Here is a 22,246-nt window from a genome sequence, read left to right on the forward strand (position 1 = left end):
GAGCAAAATTAGGGGCACTGGGAATCTTTTTTTTTTTTTTTTTAATGTATTTGTAAATTATATAAGTAATAGATATACATTAAACTTATAAACCTAAACAAATTAATAAATAAAACAGAGACAAAACCGTTAGTTTCTATTTAAGAAAGTGTGCTAACTGGTCCTACAACACTCTTCTAGACGTTATATGCCAAACTCAGTTGCCCCAAAAGAGATATTTCAATATATTTACTACTTCTGCGGGCACTGGGTGTGTACACAAGGGTGAAAAAAGAGAGCAATATCCTTGCCAACCTAAATAAGTTATCTTTACTATATTTTCTATTTTAGAATATTGTTTTTACATGCACAGATACATTAATATGGTTGAATTACTAAGCTAATGTATAATGCATTACAACAGTTATTTTCAGCACTCATTCGCCCTCAGTGCTTAAAACAATTATCATTCTGACATGTAATGATCCTTAGAGCTTAGTAAATTATATAAAAACAAGACTAAACATGCACAATGATTTAGTTGTTGGCACTTCTGCCTTACAGCACTAGTGTCCTCAGCTTGAGTCCCAACCAGGAGACTATTTGCATGGCATTTGCATGTTCTTCCTGTGCTTGTGTGGGTTTCCTCCGGGCACTCCGGTTTCCTCCGGGTACTCCGGTTTCCTCCCACACCCCAAAGACATGCTAGTATGTCAGTTGGCTCCTGTGTAAAGTGGCCCTAGTGTCTGTAAGTATGCATGTGAGATAGGGACCTTAGATTGTGAGCTCCTTGATAGGGACTGATGTAAATGCACAATATGTGAAGCACTGTGTATATGGGCGGTCCTATATAAATACCTGTAATAATTGAATACTGAAGTCACACTTAATATCCATACTGCTTTTGAGGTCAGATAATTCCGAGTGCCTCATTTTGAACTTTATAGGTAAAATTACCTATATCTACATGAAGCAGAAACTCTGATGTTATTTCCACATGTAGTTTAAAGCATCAGGTTGCTGTAAATGAATGGCTGCTTTCATAAAACAGTCCAAATCTTGTCAATAGTGCAAAGTTTCTAACAAGTAAACAGTTAACTAGGACATTACTTACATGGTTAAAAACATAAAACATAATTAAAATGATAGTTTCCTGGTACTCCTGGTTTCCCACATCAAAGACCGATACACAGATGCTGCCATGAATCTACTTTGTTAGGGATTTGTATATAAAAACAATGCAAGAAACTGCCATACCTTATTGATGTACAAACTGGTGTCCTTACCTTTTGACTCCCTTGTATGCATGTTATCAAGCACTACCAGCACAATATACAGAGTAAAGGCCAATGTGGAGAGGCTGACCCCACAAACTAAGAAACTGTAACTTCCCTTAGTTTCAATTATCTGTATTAAATAATAAATAAATGTATGATATTGAGTTGATGTAGTACGAATTTACACAACCAAAAAATTACCCATGCAGCGCAAAGCAACAGGTTCACTTTCATACCAGCTCCACCAGCAGCTTAGATTTACCTTCCCCCCTACTCCCCCACTGCTTATAGGTTGCACAGCATACAATGGACTTTGCACACTCTCCCTTACGTCTGTCAGCAATGCGTAGATAAGCAGCCAAGCAGTATTGCTGTCACATGAGAAAAAGGGGGATAAGCCACACACTCCCCCATACCCGAAACTACCAGGTAATTCTCTTTGCTGCTGGTGGCTGGGGATTAGGGTAATACAAATGTTCTGGTGGGGTGCTCATTACAGTGGACTTACTGCTTTTGCCCTGCATAGACACATTTTCATATCTGAAGAACAGCACATGTTAGTTTTTTAGCTCTCCATAAGAGTCTAACAAGTCAACAGTTTTCTGGGCTGCTTTTGGGTACAGGATACCCAAAAGCAGCAAAAATTCCCTCCCCTCAGTAATATCTTCTAGTAGCATTAACTTCTGCCACAGGCCAGCGCAGGTTAGGTAGGCCAGACAGCTACTATCAAGTCATTTTGTTGCTGCTGAAAGAGAAAATGCCTTCTGCCTCTATGCCAGTAGTGCTACCATGTTTCTTGGATAGGCTTCTTCTGTCTCCTGAGCCAGTGGTACTGTTATGTATCTTTAGATGGGAAAACTGCTGGATTTTACTCCTGGGTTGCCAGTAGTAAGAACTGCTAACTGTTTGTAACAAGTTTATGGAGAGCCCTTGGTCACCTTAGTATGTGATTAGGTGAAATTTTGTGTGGATGTGACTTTCACATTCCATCTGTGTACATAATTTGTAGCTAATGTGTGCTCTTTTCCAAGGATGGGTCATCATGCTCAAGCCACTAACTATATCTGCTACACCATTTCTACAAAATCTACAAAGCTTGCATTAAAGGGCTTTATGATAAAGATTATATGCATGTTTGCCACCAGGTGGTGACTAGGTTCCAGACAGGTATGGACTTTTACAAAATAAATGGAGATGCTATTGCCTAAAATGTATGTCTTGCATTGTCATTCCTACAAGAATGGGGCTTCAGAAGTTTCTGCTGCCTTGCTATTTTCTGGCAGGTGAAGCATTGGATATCACGTCTGCAACTAGAGAAACATAACGCCTGTATTAGACTTGCAATGTAAAGTGATGTGACTAAATACTATTTAGTGAGCTAGTGATGTTAGTGATATTAAGTGACATTCTTGATAGTGTCATGTAAGGTAGCATCATAGAGTACCTGTGACTGTTTAGCCTAGTGATATTTATCCTTTGTTCCTTGGATAATATTGTTGGAACCGATAAAATTAATATCTATGCAAAAGCTTTGATATAAAGGTGTTCCTTAATATCCTGAACTGAATCAGCATGTGCCTGTGTGATACGCAAATGAGGACCATCAAAGGTTTCTTGGGACAGGGACACTGATGAATGAAGATCTGCCGGACTGTCTTATCTCCTAGGACGAGCCCGACCCCCTGCTGATATTTACTGCCCACACCTGTGTGAGCAATGCAGCATACTTGTTGGGATGGAGGCCGGGACATATGATGGAACCTTTTTCCTGTGTAATCATCTGCACAAACCTAGCTCACAAGCAGGAACAATGATAACCTCGGTGTCCTCTTGGACAAGACAAAGTCTTTCTGGACTCTACAATCAAGAATGTGATTTGCTGCTGGAGATGAGATTTCTGAGCACAGAGAAAAACCCATGGCATGTGTGAATGAGAGAGATAATGTTGTTGCTAGCTGAAGGATCCTAACCTCAATTCCTATCCCTGCTGATCCCCTCCAAATCCCCTCTCCTTTTCCCTGGATTGTAATTCGAATGTATGTATATCCCTATTTGTGAATAAACCCAATACTTATTTGAGATTCAGTTGTTCATCAGTAATTTAAGGTAATTCAAAGCAGAGCACATTCTACAAATATGTAATCACAATTCCTTGTTTGTCGTTGGATTTCATCTGGAACTTCACATGCAGTTTGTAACCCATTGTTTGCCTTTCCTCAGTAAATCTTCCTTACTTGTTAAACAGGATACCGAACTCTCCGAAATTAGAGTACTTTTTTAATTTAGCCTCAGCTCTTTAAGGTATTCTGCTTAGTGGGTTGCTGATCTTGAGTTATAGGGACACAACTAACCTGTGAGAGTGGCTGAAGATAATTACTGGTAGCCTACCTAACCTGCATTAGCCTGTGGCAGAGGTTAAAGATACTAGAAGATACTTTGCTGAGCTGTTTTGGGGTATACTGTACACCAACCTTCCATACCCTAGATGTTTGAGTCAAGAAATTTTGTGAAAAGATTAAGGAGTGGAAATCTGTCTGTTGGCTGCTGTTAGTGAGTATCTGGGTGAGTGCTACAGGCCAAATCACCAGTAGAAAGGCTAGGAGGGCCCAAAAAATCAAGCAGCTCCTTTGGGGTGAGTGCAACAGACAATATTGGGAACCTGGTCATACAGGTATATGACCTTTTATCATTTACATTGAAAGTTTCAACAGTTACCATTGCTACAGATAACCTAGCCAACACTGTAATCATTATTGCTTATTTGCTAACCAATATACCTCTGGTCTCTAACACATGATGATCTGATCTGTCTTATCATTTGCAAAGCTGACATTTATTTGAGTCTTCAATAGGGATTTTTTTTAAATCCCTGCAAATGTTTTTATTGCTGTATTTGTCCTGTTGGGGAATTTCCCTTCACTTCCTGTCTTAAAGACACAACAAGAAGTGAAAGATCTTTCCAAATGTGAGTCAATCCCCTCTTAGATAAGTCACAACAGAGAGGTTCAATTTCTCCAGCATCATCAAGGGGAACACATGGTTATCCAACATGGATACAGTTTAAGCACTATTTTTTGTAGGGAAGGGTTAGAACATCTGTAATGTTTTTATTGCTGTTAATGTCCATGATGGGGTGATTACCCTCACTTTCTGTGTGTTTGCCATGAGAGGAAGAGAGTTGCAATCTTCCCCTAGGGCAATCAAACAGCAATAGGATCCTGAAAGGGGTTATATACCTTCCCTGTGCTGTCCAAAACAAAAACTTTGGACTACAGCTGGGCTTTTCAAGTGTTAAAGTGCTTGTAAACTGTTTTATGGATTTAAAGAAAATTATAAAATGTTTTAACATGTACTAGGTTAGAATGAATTAAAAGCTGGTAAACAAGGTTTATAAATTGTGTGATAGAAACAATATCGTTTTCAGTCACAAAATGCTTCCACTGGGAGTCACTCTTTTTTCAGTTCTGTAACACAACATAGTAAGGATGCATTGGAAAATAGTAAAATGGTTATGCTGATAGAAGTCAGTGTGTAGATGTTGGTTGCAGTCATTATTTCTTGCAAGGTCTCATAAGCTTTTCCTATTCATAACATTTCGGCAATAGTGATGTCAATAATATTCTAATTTGCTATTATATTTAAAATTAGTTGTTTCTTACCGTTCCCACTAGTATCTGAAGAACCATTTCACCTATGCCAGCTGAGGTTACCAGAACTGTGGTGGCACAGCCTGCAGGTAAAAACAGAAATCTGTATTTGGTTGGGGTTTGTGGCAGTAAATATATACAGTGGCCCAAAGGCATTTCTAAAAGACTGAAACATATGAAAAGTAGGGTTTGTGACCTCAGGATCCATAATACAGTATTGGACCATGTAGCGATGCATAGAACATTTTTATACCTTTAGGTGGCTGAGTACATTACAGTTGCACAGGTTTACTATAGTCTGCCATTATGGACTCTTCAAATATGTACATGAAACATATATGTTGCTGCTAGGATACAAAACGACCCTAGCATCATAGGATGGAAAATGTGGTGAATTGCCAGTGTAATGCTTTCCACTACCAGGATTATAACATCCATCAGGAAAAAATGATCTTTTACACATCAAGCACCAGCAAAATTATAATCTAGGCTTTAACACATTGATGCCTAGATGCCCAGGCCAAATTTACAAGCAATAATTAATTCTTTATAAATCCTATAAACAGCCTATTACGGAAGTATCTAACAGTATTTTGGCACATCTAGGTGTTTTACACTTCTGCTGCCAATTTATGCTAGGTTGGTTTTAAATGCTAACCAAGGTTAAAATTCTCTATCTTTAAAAACTGTAAATTGATTAACCAATCTCTGATGCAGGCTAAAAGACCTTTTGGCTATGCAGGGCAGTCAGCATATTTATCTAGCAGTACATAATTTCTCCTGCAGCCATAATCCAAGGGCAGCCTGGCCAGCCACAAATACAGGATGCCGCAAAAGAGGCACTGAAAAACAGAAGCACTTCCCAGTGCACTAAAGATCCCAAAATGTGCATCTGTGGTCTGCAATTAAATCCAACAGTTTACATCAGGAGGGTGAGAAAGGGATGGGCTAGGTGACCTTATTTTCAGTTACCTTCAGTTACTTAAAGTGTAAATCATTTACAGACAAAACTAAAATTACCACCTAGAAAGATTTTATTGCAGAAAAGGCCTATATGTCTTTGCTAGCAAGTTTCTAAAGTTTATACACTGAGCCGTGCATGCGCAGCTCAGTATACAATCTCTGCATTCTTTGGTGGTGGGATGAATTAACTCCTGTACAGAAGCTAGGTTATCCCAGGCTGGCCAATTAAGATGACTGAGGACCCCACAGGGCTGCAACCAATTGATAATAATCAATTATGAGAATAGTTGTCAACTATTCTCATTATCGATTAGTTGGTTGGATCCCCTAGCTCTCTCCTCCATTCTGGGAGGAGGGCACAGCGAACAGAGGGCAGGTGCAATAGCCAGCCTGCTATTGGCAATTGCAATTTGAAATGGCCAATTGCAGGCTGGCTATTGCACCAGCCCACTACCTGCTGTATTTAAATTCAGCTGCTGTCTTAGGAATCTTGCCACTGGCAGCTGTCATACCCTGGCTGAAGCTATTCAAGTGTCATGTGCAATACAATCATTAAGATTTTTTTTATAAAAGGTGGGAAAGTCATTTTCGGTTTCAGTCTGACAAATTCTGCTCCGGGAAGTGCATTGCAGTGTCATTCATTTCAGTGGCCCCCCAAATGCGACTCTCACTTACAGTGGAACGCACGGTACCGTGATACCGTGCATTCCAGTGCAGTGCGATTGCAAAAAAATTGTGCATGCAGTTTTATTCAGAAGTAATCTTTGTTTGTAACTCTGCATTTGTGTATTTTATTTTAAATTAAGGATGTTATTTCATTAATTTTTTTTATCCGATTAACTGATTAATTAAAAAAATAATCGGCCAACTAATCGATTATGAAAAAAATCATTAGTTGTGGCCCTAACACCGCAACCCAGAAGATTGCTGGTAGAGTATGTCAGTTTCAAGAGCGCTCTTAAACATCCACAGCAGTAGAAAGAAGGTAAGTGAAGCTGATTTTAGTTATGCTTTATACTAAGCACGGGTTTACGATTATAATTAAAAAATCATTTTGATCTGTATGTGACTGGTTGCTGTGGAGAAGCAGGTGAGGACTAGTGTTTGATAACCATTTCTTGCAGTGCATAGTTACATAAAATAATAAAACTCATGCCCTGGTGAAATGTTGCCACCGAAAACTAACTCCAAGGACAGTCAAATCAGTTCCCTGCATTAAAATATTGTTTCATCAGCTTATTATTATCAGATTGTTATTGCGTTTCCCGTTGCTGCTTGGCATTGCGGCCGTTTGTGAATATTGGCTCACAATATGCTTAGAAGCGCCTTGCTTCTAAGCATATTGTGAGCCAATTTTCACAAGTCCTTCTCCGGCTGTAGTTTGGCCAGCTGTGCCATTGCTATTAGCATAGCCTAAAACTTCAAAAGTAAAAAATGGAAAAGCAGGGTGTCTTGCCCAGTTACAGGATTTATATAGCACCAGCAGTTTGCACAGCATTTTACAAAATAAGGGGAGACTGTACAGTTGCAATACAATGACATACAATAGGATTAGAAGGGACCTTCTTTAAAATATCTAAAAGATATTGCATAGCATCAGTTTTTTTTACACATGCATCAAAGTCTCGTGACAATACAGTTCTGTTTTTTTTCCGGGAACCTCAGGATGACTATAATATAGTTTAAGACTTTTAGTGTTACTGTATACAAATTATTTTTTATTAGAAATAAATTACTGGTGTGCAAGCATATTTGTCCAAGACAACAGTTCTTACCCTTGTAGTTTAGGATATTCTCTGTGTAGGCCAACATGCTGGGGAAAACACTGCTGATAAAAAGACCAAGAAAAGCTGTTCCTATGAAAAGTCCAGCGGTGCTATTCTGTGACAAAATCAGGAACAAAAATGCCCCTAAAACACCAATCTACAGAGGAGACATAAATATATCAGATGTCAATGAGTACCTTTTTAGAAGGAATTCCTTTAATAAAGGAATATATTTAAATACAGCATAAGTTCATTCAATTTAATATTTACTATTACTTTAATGTGTAGAAAATGGAAAAAGTATTACATGTTGCAGCAGTACTCTAGAGAGAAAAGTCTTTTTGTTTTATCTTTTTTTATTATTCCTTAATTAGTTTATTGAATAATTAACCTCTACCTACTCATCTAATGTAAATTAACCAGTTCAGCTCTCACAGCTGTATACTCCTTATGAACTAGAGCAAGCTTTACATTTCTGCTGTTGGTCTGTTTATTTAGCCATAACTTTGTAATACATATAAAACATTTTTGTGTTATTGTCTTTTTAAAATTATAGAAATTTTTATGTAGTGTATAGACAAAATAAGTAACAAAACAAAACCAAGTGCACTTTTTTCTCATTTGATCTGAGTCCATTTTAAAAAAATGAGTGTTTCTGTAAAAAAATGTATGTGTCTGTGATGTCACGGCTGGCTCTGCACATTTGTTGTCATGCAATGACAGGTCACTGTCCTCAAATGACCTAAGGAGAGTGGCCTAAGTGGAGAGTTGCGTCATCAGATTGTTCATTTTTCAGTGGGAGTTCGTCATGTGTGGTCGGGTCGGCGGGCATCGGGACTTTTTTTATTTTGACACGGTGGCATGGACATCACTGAATGATGTGATTGACCCACGGTTACTTCGTTGGATAATTTTTGGGGGTTTTTTTACATTAAGGAATTGTCAAAGACTTTTGTTGTGTTTTTTGTTTTCAATTAAAGGATTTTTTCTAAAAGTCTTGTCTCTTTATTTACATTTTTGTTAACCCTTTTCCCTGGAAAAGCACCCTCCCAATGCTGAGGGCATGTGGCCTGGTATGGCGCAGGAAGGGGGAGTTGCTCACTCGTCCAGACCTCTTTCCTGCCCTGCCAGCCAGTGCCCGGATTAAGGGTCTGGTTGTGAATTTTAGGGGGGACCCCACATTTTATTTCTATTTTTCGGTGGTGGGTTCCCCCTTAAAATTCCTACGAGACTTAAAGGGCCTCGTATGACTTTTGGGGGGAACCTCACACACTTTTTTTTTTAATTGGGGGTCCCTCCTAACATTCCTACCAGACATATAGGGTCTGGTATGAATCAGGAAGGGGGCCCCAGGTTGTTTTGTTTAATTTTTTTTTAAATCTGCTCCTCGCAAACTCTGATAACCGAATATAACTGAATAACCGAGCCGGTGTTTGGCTCCATTCACTTCAGATCGGTTATTCTGCCTTCGGCAGCCGAGTGAATAACCCCCTAAGTGTTTTATAGGCCAAGGGTATGAAGTCAGAATGCATTTGGTTGTATTTTAACATCTTACCATATTAATAAGTAGCATAGTCCGAGGAGCCATTGTATAAGACACAGAAATGGAGATGAGTCTTCCCAAAGTGACAGAAGCCCAGAGGACGCTCGGTAGATATCCTGCTGTCTTGTGAGCTAGTAACAGTGGTTCTTCCACAGCATAACTATAGACAAAACCAGAGTATTCTCCCTATAAAGCATACAATCATGTTTTTAAATGTGCGTATGACTCTAGTACAAATTTACAAATTAATTTTATTGCATTTCATGCAGTCTTCTGAAGTTTATAAAAATAAGCATTAATTTTCATACTGTTAATGAAAAATGCAAGTTGTTAAACAGATATGATTTAGGCAGAAGAAAGTTGCTTTAAAGGAGAACTATGAGGCGAGTGAAAATCACTCAGCCTCATAGTTCTAGCCGACCTGTGACAATGAAACTGTCACAGGTCGGCTCAATACATTGGGAAGTGAGCGAACACATACCGTCGCTCGCTCACTTCTCAATCTATCCCTGCAGAGAGCCGTGACTGTCACTCACGGTTCCCTGCAAGGATTCCCCCCCACCCCTGTCCGATACCCCAGCGTTGACTGGCGGAACGGACGGGGAGGGGGAGGGTACAGCTGGCTCTGCCTCTAGAGATCCACGCAGCAGGGTGGATCTCGACACTTATGTAGCTTGCGATATACATGAGCTTTGGGTGACGGGAGGACACTAGTTTGTGACCCCATAGTTCTCCTTTAAAAGGGTAAGGAGACCAAAGAATATAAGCAGCAAAAGTAAAGAATCTCCTCAAACTAATTTCTCATATAAATCAATTTATTTTGTATCAATGATATGTAAAGTACTAGTATCCCCAAAATATTTAAAAACCTTTAAAAAACAAAAAGCCTAAATCAAAAAGGTGGCCATCCTAAAGGCAATATACAGTATCTGACAGAAGTGAGTACTTGGCAATCTTCGTATAGCCTAGGCGATCTTTATGTAGAGCAACAGTTCTTTTTTTCAGATCCCCAGAGAGTTCTTTGCCATGAGGTGCCATGTTGAACTTCCAGTGACCAGTATGAGAGAGCGAGAGCGATAACACCAAATTTAACAAACCTGAGACCTTGTAACACTAACGAGTCACATGACACCGGGGAGGGAAAATGGCTAATTGGGCCCACTTTGGACATTTTCACTTAGGGGTGTACACACTTTTGTTGCCAGCGGTTTAGACATTAATGGCTGTGTGTTGAGTTATTTTGAGGGGACAGCAAATGTACACTGATATACAATCTGTACACTCACTACTTTACATTGTAGCAAAGTGTAATTTCTTCTGTGTCGTCACAAAAATGTGAGGGGTGTACTGTATATGGCTGGATGTAGACCCAGGTCTATGGAGTACATTTTTAAGTGCAGTAATCCATAAAAAAAATATATGACAAGAATTATAGTCTATATTTAACACCATGTTACAATAAGCCATGATAGTATTGTGGCTAAAGTGTCAGTGTTCACTGCAAACAGGTCATGATGGCACTCATCCAGCACTAGTTTAGGCTACAAAGTACAACTCTTGATTTCATTATATATTGTTCCTCAAGCCCCGAAGAAGGAGGAGCCCGATTCCCCTGAAAATAACAAGTTATTTTTATTTTGATACAGCCTATAGTTTGATAGGTGGTTTTACTGGCCAGTGATCAGCAGTATATTTCACTCTGGAGTTGTATATATAAACATTGGGATAGTGTTCTGTTCGCGCGGTTTTCTATAATACACCTGTCTCTCTAATATTTTTAGAAAAGTTTTTATATTGATTAAGTATCGGATATTGGACATTTCAATAACCAATCTACGGTAGTTCGTTGGGTCTGATAATAGTATCTCCATACTCATTTTATTAGTTGGTTGTATATGAATAATAGTCTTTTGTTTTTCAATCATCGTGCATAGTAGATTTAAAGACACACCTTTTAATATGGTTGACTAGTATGGATTGATATGCATGATTTAACTAATTGGATGGATCGGGTTTCAATGGAGTTACGTGGGACATCGTGGTAGACACCCTTTTGATAAAGTCCTACGACGAAAACAAGAGAGGAGTCTATGTCAGTCTCCTACGTATGTGATACCACAAGGAATTTTATGCTGTTACTTTCTATTCCTCTTGTAAGTGCATTTTAATTAAATAAAGCTATTCTTTTTTAAATGTTCTACACTATAGGAGCTCTCTGATTCTTCCCCTGGAACTTCTCGGAGTATTAAAAATTCGTATCCAACACTACAATCTCCACTCCATGTACAAATCCATCCTCAATCTCTAAAGCTGGCCATACACCTTACAATTATCTGCAGATTTTCTGTGGTCAGATGGAAAAAGTGCAACAGATTGGCCCAGGTGGAGATTACTCCATCCACACAGTTAAGTGTATATGGAGGAATCTGTTGCACCTTTTCCATCTGACCACAGAAAATCTGCAGTAATTGTAAGGTGTATGGCCAGCTTTAGAGATTGAGGATGGATTTGTACATGGAGTGGAGATTGTAGTGTTGGATACGGATTTTTTTCGGAAAGTGGAGATGTAAAGGAGAGGAGCTGGGAGCCGTACAGCTATGAAAACAAGACGTGTTTGTTTTGATTGTAGCACCATATAACATTGCATATTTCTGGTAAGGGCAATTTATTATCATTAAGGAGCACAGAAAATTGATATATGGATACATGGATAATTGTTTTTATTACTTTTCTCATATTTTTGGGTGACATAAGAAGTAAGGTTTAGTAACATATATAAGGTTGGTCGGTTTTATTATCTGGCCACACGGACATGTTCCCATGATTGACTGAGTTCACCTATTGCACTAATGTTGAGGTTTTTGGTTAGTCACAGACATAGCATAACAAATTAGCTATTTGTTATGCTCACTTAAAGAGGAACTCCAAGAAAAAGGTTTTCTTAACCCTTGCAGTGGGGCTACACCTTCATTGCAAGAGTTAACTGCTCGTTTGTTTCTTGTGTAAAAAAAAAATTATACTCACCTGAACTGCTGAGCCGAATCCCTGCTTCTCCAGTCACTGAAGTGTCTCTCCTCCTCTTCTGCAAAGAAGGAATGTTCCTCAGCGTCCTCACGTCTATTCACTTGTGTACAGCTTGATGCCATGAGGATTCTTAGACCGTTGCAGAAAAGGGGGAAAGAGGTTCTAGGGACCCGGTCTTAGAACAATCTGGCTGGAATGATCTGGTAAGTATAACTTTTTTTTTTTAGCACCTAGATACAAATGAGCAGTTAACCCTTGCAGTGCGGGGGTTGCCCCACTGCAAAAGTTAATGGAATTGTTTCCTGAAGTTCTTCTTTAAGTCGCCTGGGTCCCTTGCCGGTCAGGTTTCTGGGTGCAGAGGACTGCTAATACAGCCCTGTGAATGTGCCCGCACTGGAAAGTCCCTGAAGGTTTCCTTGCACTGATGTCATTTCTCTTCTGGATCCTGAGGAACCCCAGTAGGACAGCGGGATGTGTGCCCATCAGGCAGGCAGTGACATGGACACTCAAAGTAGGACCCTGGCTCATGTAAACAGATGTGGAGAGAAGATTCAGGACTGGGGTGTCATATGACCATCGCTTTAGTTTATGTAATAAACAAATTAAGTATTATTTAGTATTATTTTTCATGCCAGAGATAAGTTAGAGGGGGTTCATGTTTTGCCAAGGGCTTTAAATTACTATGACATAGATTTAAATTGTTGTGATCATACTATACATTATGTGTATTTGCTAAAAAAAAAAACAAGAGATCAAAGATAAATAGACGGGATGACTTTTGTTTGTAGTATTATTATTAAAATGTACATTTGTCAGTACTGAGTACTGGGATGATGGTGAGGCTAGACAAACCCAAACTGTGTGGAGAGAATGGGAAAATTGTACTGAATTCTGTGCCACCCTAATTTTTTCCACAATTTACAAAACAGTAACAAAAACAGTCAAATTTAAATCTCATGTCTTTTCTAGGCATCCATGTAAGGGTCCATCCATGTGACAAAAGAAAACGATCTAAGGCACATTTGATACAAAGCAGAGAATTTAGATACAATGCAGGTGTTATTAACCTCGACTAGCAGGGTCTGCAATAGACTTGTAATGAGGGCTGTTTAAACACATGGTGGTTGCTACAGTGTGTGTGAAAAGTTAACTGCTCAGTTACCCTGTGCTAGTGAAGACCACTCTCAACTGCATGGTGCTCAAATTGATGTCCTGAGAGCTGGAAAATCTTTGTGCAAGGTGAGTTTGTAATCACATTCTGGTGGCAGCGGTGGTATCTGATAGTGTAACTGTTACAAGTACATTTTTACATTTGGAGCCTGTGCGTGACTTCTTTGCTTAACTTTCCACAGAAAAACCTATCAAAACTTTAATCTCGACCTCGCATTGTACAAACTGATATCAGTTACTGATTGTTCTTATCTAGCATCAGGGCAGTTTTGTAGTACATGATTATCTTTGCTGCTCTTCAGTCATGTCTTCATTTTGTCATTTATGGAGGACATGCCAAATATCTAGCTTTATTATAGAATATGATATAATGTTATATGTCTTACCACTATTCCATCAGTCATGAACAGGATCAATGCTGAACAAATATGAATTGCAAAATATGTGCACGGAGCATCCCAAAAGGTTTTATTCTGACAACAATTAAAATTACCTGAAAAAAATAATAAGAAATATTTTATAATTTAAATAATTATGCTGAAAAGTGAACACAGCAGGTTTACATAGTTTCAAAAGACCGGACAACGGAGAGTAGAAGATTATGTCATTGAGCTTAACACACATTAGATGTGTTCAATTGCATAATTCTGCAAATTACCAGCAGTGATCACAGCTTTACTTACTAGTAGACTGATAGACACTGGAAGACTGGTAGGCAGCAGTGTTGGAAGGAGAAACAGAAATTCTCAAAATATACAAACTGTGATGACCTTTTCCTTGTATCCCTCTTCAGTCCACCTCTGGACATTTTTGACAGTCCAGCATTAGAACATTTCAGATGAGAGAGTGCATAGGAAGTTGCGAGGTGTCAGAAAGCCCTTAAAGTGACAAAGTCTAAATTTTTCACGGCCTCTTCATTACTACTACTACTACCGTATCATACCTTCCTATTGGATATGCTATATGAGCCTACTGTTTCCATGAGGGATTTTTGCTGCCTACTCCTGGTTTGCCATTAATATGTTGTGGTTTTATATTACAGCTGTGTCTTTTTCACGTGCTGCTGCTGTTTTTTGTTCTTGTTCACTTTTATACAAATATGTACTGCTTTATTTTATAATAGTTTCTTATACACCATTGTGTACTGGTTTATTCATACCCTGAAACGGGAGACACTTTATGTGTCTTCTACCATTCCCACACTTAGGACGTCAGTGTGATTTTCACTGACATCGTTACTGCTGTTAGATTTGCTGGTCCGTGCTAATGATTGCTATACTGCACTCATTTTCTTCCTCCACTAGATGGAGCTCTTACAGTTCTCTCATTATCTTTTCTATGTGTGTACTCTTCTTACTGCTTCCTGCCTGTTCTTTCTCTTCTTGGCTTTTCTTCCTTTTTCTCTTTGACCCTGGGAGGCTTACGACCTTCAGAGACCCACCATTTTTACCCGTGTGATGGCGTCACCTACAATGTGTTATGCCTCCTTGATTGTTTGAGGTTTTAACACACCCCAAAAATGCAGTCAAGTATTATACCATTTCCACAAGCGTAGAGTTGGTTATTCGGTTTTTGCAGAAAACTCATTTTAGATAATGAATTACCTAAATTACCGATCAAATATTACACCATTTGGTTCCATAGCACCAATTCCTCCTCTAAATCTAAAGGTGTCTCTATTGCGATACACAAATCCAGTCACCCTGAGATCCTGCAACAACAATCTGACTCTCACGGTCGATATTTCTTCCTGAAAATTAGGCTATTTGACACCCAGTACACCTTGGCTAGCGTTTATTTTCCCAACCAGAACCAGCTGAGCTTCCTTGCATCTCTTCTCACGGATCTGGAGAGTTTCGGACATCATAACCTAACTATGGGCGGAGACTTCAATATGCCTTTGGTTCCCAGTCTGGACTTCTCTTCTGGTAAATACTCTATCTCTCCTTTATCCCATTCCAAATTTAAACAATTGTTGCACCAGCTCCGATTGATAGATGTATGGCATGCCCTGCACCCTTCCGATAGGGATTATACCTATTTTTCGCCAGCTCACAACTCGTTCAGTAGACTAGATTACTTTTGTATTTCTCAATCACTCTTAGAAAATTCTCCCACTGCTCGAATTGGTCTTCGCTTGTGGTCAGACCACACCCCTGTGTTCTTTGCCCTAGGTGCCTCACTTAACCACTTGATGTCCGTGGTGTTAAACCCCCTTCCTGTCCAGGCCATTTTTCAGTATTCAGCGCTGCAGTACTTTGACATTTATTCCATCATGCAACGCTGTACTGAAATTAATTTTATACCATTTTTTGGGGACAGATAGAGCTTTCTTTTGGCGGTATTTATTCACCACTGCGGATTTTATTTTTTACTATATTAAGGACAAATTACCGATTTTTTTTTTTAATAAAACATCCCCTTATATCAAATTCTAAAACATTTATTATTACCCAATTTTTTGGTAAAATATAAAAGGCGGGGTCACGTTGGGTAAAAAGACACCAAACGTGTCGAGCCTTTAAAATTGCGCGCGCACCCGAAACCTCAACAGACTACAATACCCAAAATTGCGCATAGGCGACGCTATAAAAGCTTTTATCGCTGCCCATGTGAGTTTGCCGTCCGTCCGTTTTTTCACAACGGGCGGACGGCAGGCGGTTAATGAACGTACACCCTTTTCTTGGCGCCTTAATGCCACCCTTTGCATCAAACATGGTTCTAGCCTAAAAAGAGCTCGCTCATCCCGCATTACAGAATTGCTGACATCTACAGTATATCTGCTCTTGAGGGTCTATATAACTCGGACTCTATTCTCTCTCTACCTTTGTTGAGCTCTCCAGCGCTAGGCGGGAACTTCTCTCTCTGTTGGACTCTCGTTCCCATATAGCTTGAGATAGGGCATGCAAGCTATGTTGTGAGTTGGCTAATAAATGTGGTCGCCATCTTGCCAATACCATACATCCTCGGCCCCCACGCTCTTTCATCCCCTTCATCTCCACCCGTCGTTCTACCAAGGTCAACACCACATCTGCCATAGCCGAAGAATTTCATTCGCTGATCTTCTTGCTCCTGTCCTGACTCGCATATTTAATTCTGTAGACGACTCCCTTCCTTTTCCTTCCGAAATGCTGGAGGCTAATGTATGTATCATCCCCAAACCAGGCAAAGACTCCTCCCTACGTAACAACTGCAGACCAATTTCTTTACTTAATGTCGATCTCAAACTGTTCTCTAAAACTTTTGCCCTACGCCTCTCTCTCTCCTTGCCCTCCATTATTGACACTGAACAAGTTGGATTGGTTCCTGGCCGTGAAGCCAGGGACATTACCACCAAAACAATTCATTTGATCTCATAGATCATAGATAAAACCCAGGTCTGCCTGTTATCGATTGACGCTGAAAAGGCCTTCGACAGGGTCAATTGGCGCTTCCTTCATCTTTCCTTTCTCCAAATAGGTCTTGGCCCTAACCTTGTCTCTAAAATTACGTCCCTCTACTCTTCTCCAACATTTGGATTTATTTGGAATAGAAGATATGCCTGTCTTCGCTATAACACCCTATGTAGACACAAAACGTACGGACGCATGGGGCTACCTGATTTTGACCTATAGCACAGTGCTACGCTCTTAGCTTGCATGTTGGACTGGTTCCCCTCTTCCCCTACGCTTGGCAAATCCTCCATTCTTATCGAAAGAGACTTATGCCCACTTGACCTTCGCGCTCTCCCCTGGGCCTCCCCCCTTAACTCGGATGCACCCTTTCAGCCTTCCCCTCTCACTACGCTGCGAGTTTGGCATGCCCTACGAGACAGACACAATCTATTGGCGTTACCTAGTCCTCTAACTGCGTTATTTGACAACCAGTCTCTGCCTATGAAACGATGAGCCCATGGCTAGGGATTTTATTGCTCTTTCTACTGGACGATATGTGACCCATAATTGTGGCCTATCAGCTATCACAACCCATGGGCTCTTGGATTTTCAACTGTCCAGTTTCTGCAAAACCTTTGCCGATTCTGGACAAATCCATAGACCCCTAACCCCTTTTGAACGCATGATTGCTTCATCTGAACCACAACGCCATGCACTATCTGTGATATATGTGATGTTGAGAGACACCTTGCACTTGCAACCGATTGCTTTTCAAGCTCATTGGCATATTGATCTAGGTAGAATATTGATGGATTCAGACTGGGACACCATTTATTTCTTCAGTCTCATCATATGCCCAGGAAAAGAATTATAAAATTGTCACCAGATTGTATAAAGATCCAGTTTCCATTCATCAGATCTTCCCTAACTCTTCGGCTATATGTTTGAGATGCAATGAGGTAAGTAGCACCTATTTCCATATATGGTGGGATGGTTCTTTGATCTCCCCCTATTGGCAGAAAATCTTTGCAATTTATAATTATATATACGGGGACGATTTGCAAACTTTGCCTGAAATAGCCCTTTTGCCAGGGTCCAAGGAAAACCTAAAAATCTCTCTTATTGAAACATCTTTTGGCTGCAGCCCACCAACTCATCCCTATTTTTTGGAAAAAGGCCACCACTCCTCCACTTTATCTTTGGGTCAGTCATGTCAATGACATCATGTGGAAGAACTTCTAGCCTCTGACACAATCTCGCCAAATTTATGACTCAGTGTTACATAGTATTTGGGGTTGAATAAAGACATACGTCCATTAAATCCAGCCCATATAGGTCCACACATCATCTCATTCTTAGGGAATAGCGATATGCTTTTTCGCATTCTATTTTAGCTTCCCGGATTACTAGTTTGCATTTTTTGTTACATTCCTTGTATTTAAGGAACGCCAATGCCGTCCCTTCCATCTTATATTTTATAACTGCCATTCTCTTTGCCTTAACATGTAGTTTTACAGTTTTATTTAGCCATATCGGTTTAGTCTTTGATCTTTTGTTTTTGTTACCCAATGGTATACACTTTGAAATGGCAATATGTAATGTGTTCCTGAAGCAGTCCCACATTTGGTCTGAGTTTTGGTTGTGAAATGAGTGGAATGTGTGGCTGCATTTCTCCATCTCTGATGACCTCCGAGCATTCTTATAATTTAATACTCTGATAAGTTGCTTATTTATGTCCATCTTAGATATTTGGCCTCCTACTTTCGATGCTTTGTCATGCCTGTCACCCTTCTTGTTGTGACATAACCCTCCCAGGGTCCCTCCCCTCCTCTTCTTTCCTTTTCTCTCTTCTCTGCTTGTATTCTTCTGTGGTCTCTCTTCTATCTTGATTCTCCCGCTTTGATTCTCCTCTGGTGTTTCTAATCTTATACGAAAATATATCCAGATCAGTTGCCGTACTCTATGCATATAGTACAGGTTGTTTTTGTTTTGTTTTTTTGTTCTTTTTTTCTTAGCTATATTGGTTGATCCATTGACATTCTCCATCCTCTCTGAAGTACAGATGGTTCCCCATTAAGGCTCATAAATGTGATGTACCTTTCTTATTCTTGTTCTCTCATTTTGCCTTTATCGGGTCTGCTCTTGTGCGCCCTACTTATTTACCGGCATACTATCCGGTGTACTTACTTCTGATTTTCTAGCAGTGGATACAGTCATGGACAAAAATATTGGCACCCCTGCATTTCTGTCAGATAATGCACCACTTTGTGCAGAAAGGTGCTTTTTTTTTTCCTCCACTTTTTTGTGTCATACCAATACAAACAAAAGAAATAAACATGAGAATACCTAAACATTTGTAATTCCAACAATATTCTTCGCAAAGTGGTGCATTATCTGACAGAAATGCAGGGGTGACAATATTTTTGTATATGCAACAAAAAATAAGGTTTAATTTTACTTTAAGAGTTCAGCAAAAATGAAATAATCTCTCCTTTCCCTTGTTTGCTGTCCTACCAAGTGGAAAAGTAATTATGCTATGCAGAGAAAATGCTACCTTTGAATGTGAATTTGTGCATTAGTTTTTACCAATGTAATCACATGACAACAGGGGCAGAGCTTGGGCATCATCTATCAGGTGGGCTTTGGACAGCATTATGTCTAAATACAGGCCTGGTTAGAATTCCTTTATTCCCACCATACATGTACACCATACAAACACAGATATATTTTTACTGCAGACCTGTGCTTTGAATATGATTTTATAATAAGTATAATTATAAGGAAATAAAGTTGTGAATCGTATAAGCATAAAAACACTAGTACTGAAATCAATAAATTAACTAATCTTCACTGGAACCAAATGAACTCTGCTGATCTTTGTTGTATTATCAGATATCTCTGTATACAGTATATCCAGAGACCATATAAACATGTAAAAATAGAAACACAAAACATAGAGGTCTGGATCATGCAGATAAAAACACCTCTTATAAAATATAAATTGAACTTACATTAAGATAAGTTGATAAGGGCATTACAACAGGTAAGCTCCCAATGGAACGTCGGGTCACACCAACAGGATGCTGACAAACCCTATCACTAGGTAATTGGCAACAGGATAGATGAGAGCAGGTATTGTAATCTTTAGAGAGGAACATGCACGACCCATGGGATATATATATGTACAAGCATGTCTCCAAAGTTTGTAAAAGTGGACCAGATTAGTACCCTGGAAAAAAGTTGAGTACTTCCACTAACATGTTTTAGGGCCCATGCCACTTCATCCATTTTTTATTCATTAAAAGGTGATTCTGTCTGCATCATTCGGTGTGTTCTGTTTCGTGCTGCTACACCAGCTGTAATGAAAGTTCTTGCCCTTACCACTTTGCACTTTCTGTGTTTCTGTTATTTGGCTGTCACTTGTCTGGTGCCCCTTATGAGTCTCCATTGCTAGCTCATCTGCAGAGAGTAAAGTCCCATTCCTGTCCTCACAGCCAGGCACCATGCCCGCCTTGTACATCAGAATGAAAACTGCAATAGGTACTGGAAGCTGGAGGTAAACAAGACAATATACAATTTGTCAGAAAGGTGGTGTTATATTCAGAAAATAAATTTAGGGACTCCTTATTGCTGGTCATGCGTTAACATGCATAAAAATGCACCGTATGACATGCAGTACATCGCTGCACATTTTACCACAATGAATATGAAGGGGCCTACAGGAAATTTGTGAATAAGTATACTTCTGGTTATATAAACATAGGGAAAGAAAACTGTGAACAAGAACACTATACAAGCCGCATATCTCAACAAAATATATAAACTTTATTCCTAGAAAAAAGTTTTGGCAAATGCAATAAACAGTACCTATACATCCACATTTACACCAATTGCTTGGGCGGATTTTCTAGACAACGTTGTCAACCTTATTATTTATTATTGGTTTTTATATAGCACGGACAAATTATGCAGCGCACATTCACATCAGTCCTTGCCTTGTAGAAACTTACAATCTAAGGTCTCTTATCTCACTTGCATACATATGAGGGCCAATTTAGGCAGGAGCCCAGTAACCTCCCAGCATGTCTTTGGAGTGTGGGAGGAAAACTTGGAGGCAACCCACGCAAGCACAGTGAGAACATGCAAACTCATTCTAGATAGTGACCTTGCCAGGATTCAAACCAGGGAATCCCAGTGCTACAAGGCAGAAGTGCTATGGGGGTGGATGTATACATAGTATTTATTAATCTAGCAAAAGAAAATTGTAATAAGGTTTATATATTTTGTTGGGCGTTGCGGATTGTGGTGTCCTTATTATATAATATATGGTCTCTTTCTGTGCTGACAACTGCCCTAATATATGGGATGTAATCTCCTTTTGTTTAAAAAAAATAGTTATATCACAGCATTCCCCACTTTTTAACATATATTTAACCACACTTCTGTGCAAACTGTTGGCGTTATATAAATCCTGTATTATTATAATATTAATAATACTGGCTATGTTATGCAGTCACTCAGATGCCTAGATAAAGAGAGAATTGATTACTCACATTGATGGAAGCCATAATCCAAAATGCATAGCCCACATTTGTTAGTGCTGGCCCATAAAGTGGAAGAACATAATGCGACACATTCCCTGGATGATGAGGCACGATTGAGTTCCTGATGTGTTCCAGATTTGTACTCCCATTCAAGGTGTAATTAGACTGGATGCAGTTGGTGTCTGAAAGGAATGGATCTACTATCAAAGGACTCAGTAGCGCTCCGAAACCAACAAAGAAATGAAGCACCTTAAAAAAGTACATATGATTACTAATTAATTCTGATTCTAAAAGAACAGTGTTCACTTAATATTTTTCACAAGTGACATAATTCATTATATGACATGTAACCTCTGCAAACTGTTCCAGCAATATTTTGCATGACATTATGCCAATATTCAATGCTTTCTGTGTAATTATGGAATCATATTCTTGAAAGGCAACTCTACCCAACATACTTAATTCAGTTTTACATGGTTGTTGGCATGCTGATTTAATTTTTCCCTTCCTTATGCCTTAAAAAATAACTAAAAAATAATACCATGTGATTTTTGTTAGTATGTATGTTTGTTTGCTTGTAAGGCAGTGTAAAAGGGTGGAAATTTATAATAGCAATTTACACACAATACGCAAACTCACAAAGCATATTTTTTCCTCAGTACATTTAGAGAATAGTATAAAAATCTGTAAAAAATAAGTCAAGGCAACTGGACTTGCTGTATTTTTCTTGAAGACGTTTCACTGGTCATCCAACCAGCTTTCTCAATTCAGAATGACTTGTACAAAAAATTATCTGGGAATAAATATGGTGAATGTTGCTCCAATCCACATAATCTGTTAATCACAACCAGGTGTTAATTGCATATGCATAATTGGAGTCTAGGAGGTGTTATTATCAGCCCAGCGAGGTGTTAAAACAGCATTTTATGTGGCAGACAATAGATGTCTCACCCCCCCCC

The 22,246-nt window shown here is 39.2% G+C and overlaps 1 protein-coding gene across 1 annotated transcript in view; it reads right to left on the reverse strand.

Moving 5' to 3' along the window:
* Positions 1 to 22,246, reverse strand: part of MFSD4A (major facilitator superfamily domain containing 4A) — a 96,328-nt gene that overhangs the window by 605 nt on the left and 73,477 nt on the right. Inside the window, exons 3-9 of the mRNA XM_018561252.1 lie at positions 21,297 to 21,536; positions 20,125 to 20,293; positions 13,756 to 13,862; positions 9,188 to 9,361; positions 7,642 to 7,789; positions 4,916 to 4,986; positions 1,266 to 1,386 (exon numbers count right to left, since the gene is read on the reverse strand). Of these exons, the coding sequence (XP_018416754.1) occupies positions 1,266 to 1,386; positions 4,916 to 4,986; positions 7,642 to 7,789; positions 9,188 to 9,361; positions 13,756 to 13,862; positions 20,125 to 20,293; positions 21,297 to 21,536 (1,030 nt within the window). The remainder of the gene's footprint in view (positions 1 to 1,265; positions 1,387 to 4,915; positions 4,987 to 7,641; positions 7,790 to 9,187; positions 9,362 to 13,755; positions 13,863 to 20,124; positions 20,294 to 21,296; positions 21,537 to 22,246) is intronic.

This window comes from Nanorana parkeri, unplaced genomic scaffold, assembly GCF_000935625.1.
Source record: "Nanorana parkeri isolate BGI_ZX_2015 unplaced genomic scaffold, ASM93562v1 scaffold510, whole genome shotgun sequence".
Lineage (NCBI taxonomy): Eukaryota > Metazoa > Chordata > Amphibia > Anura > Dicroglossidae > Nanorana > Nanorana parkeri.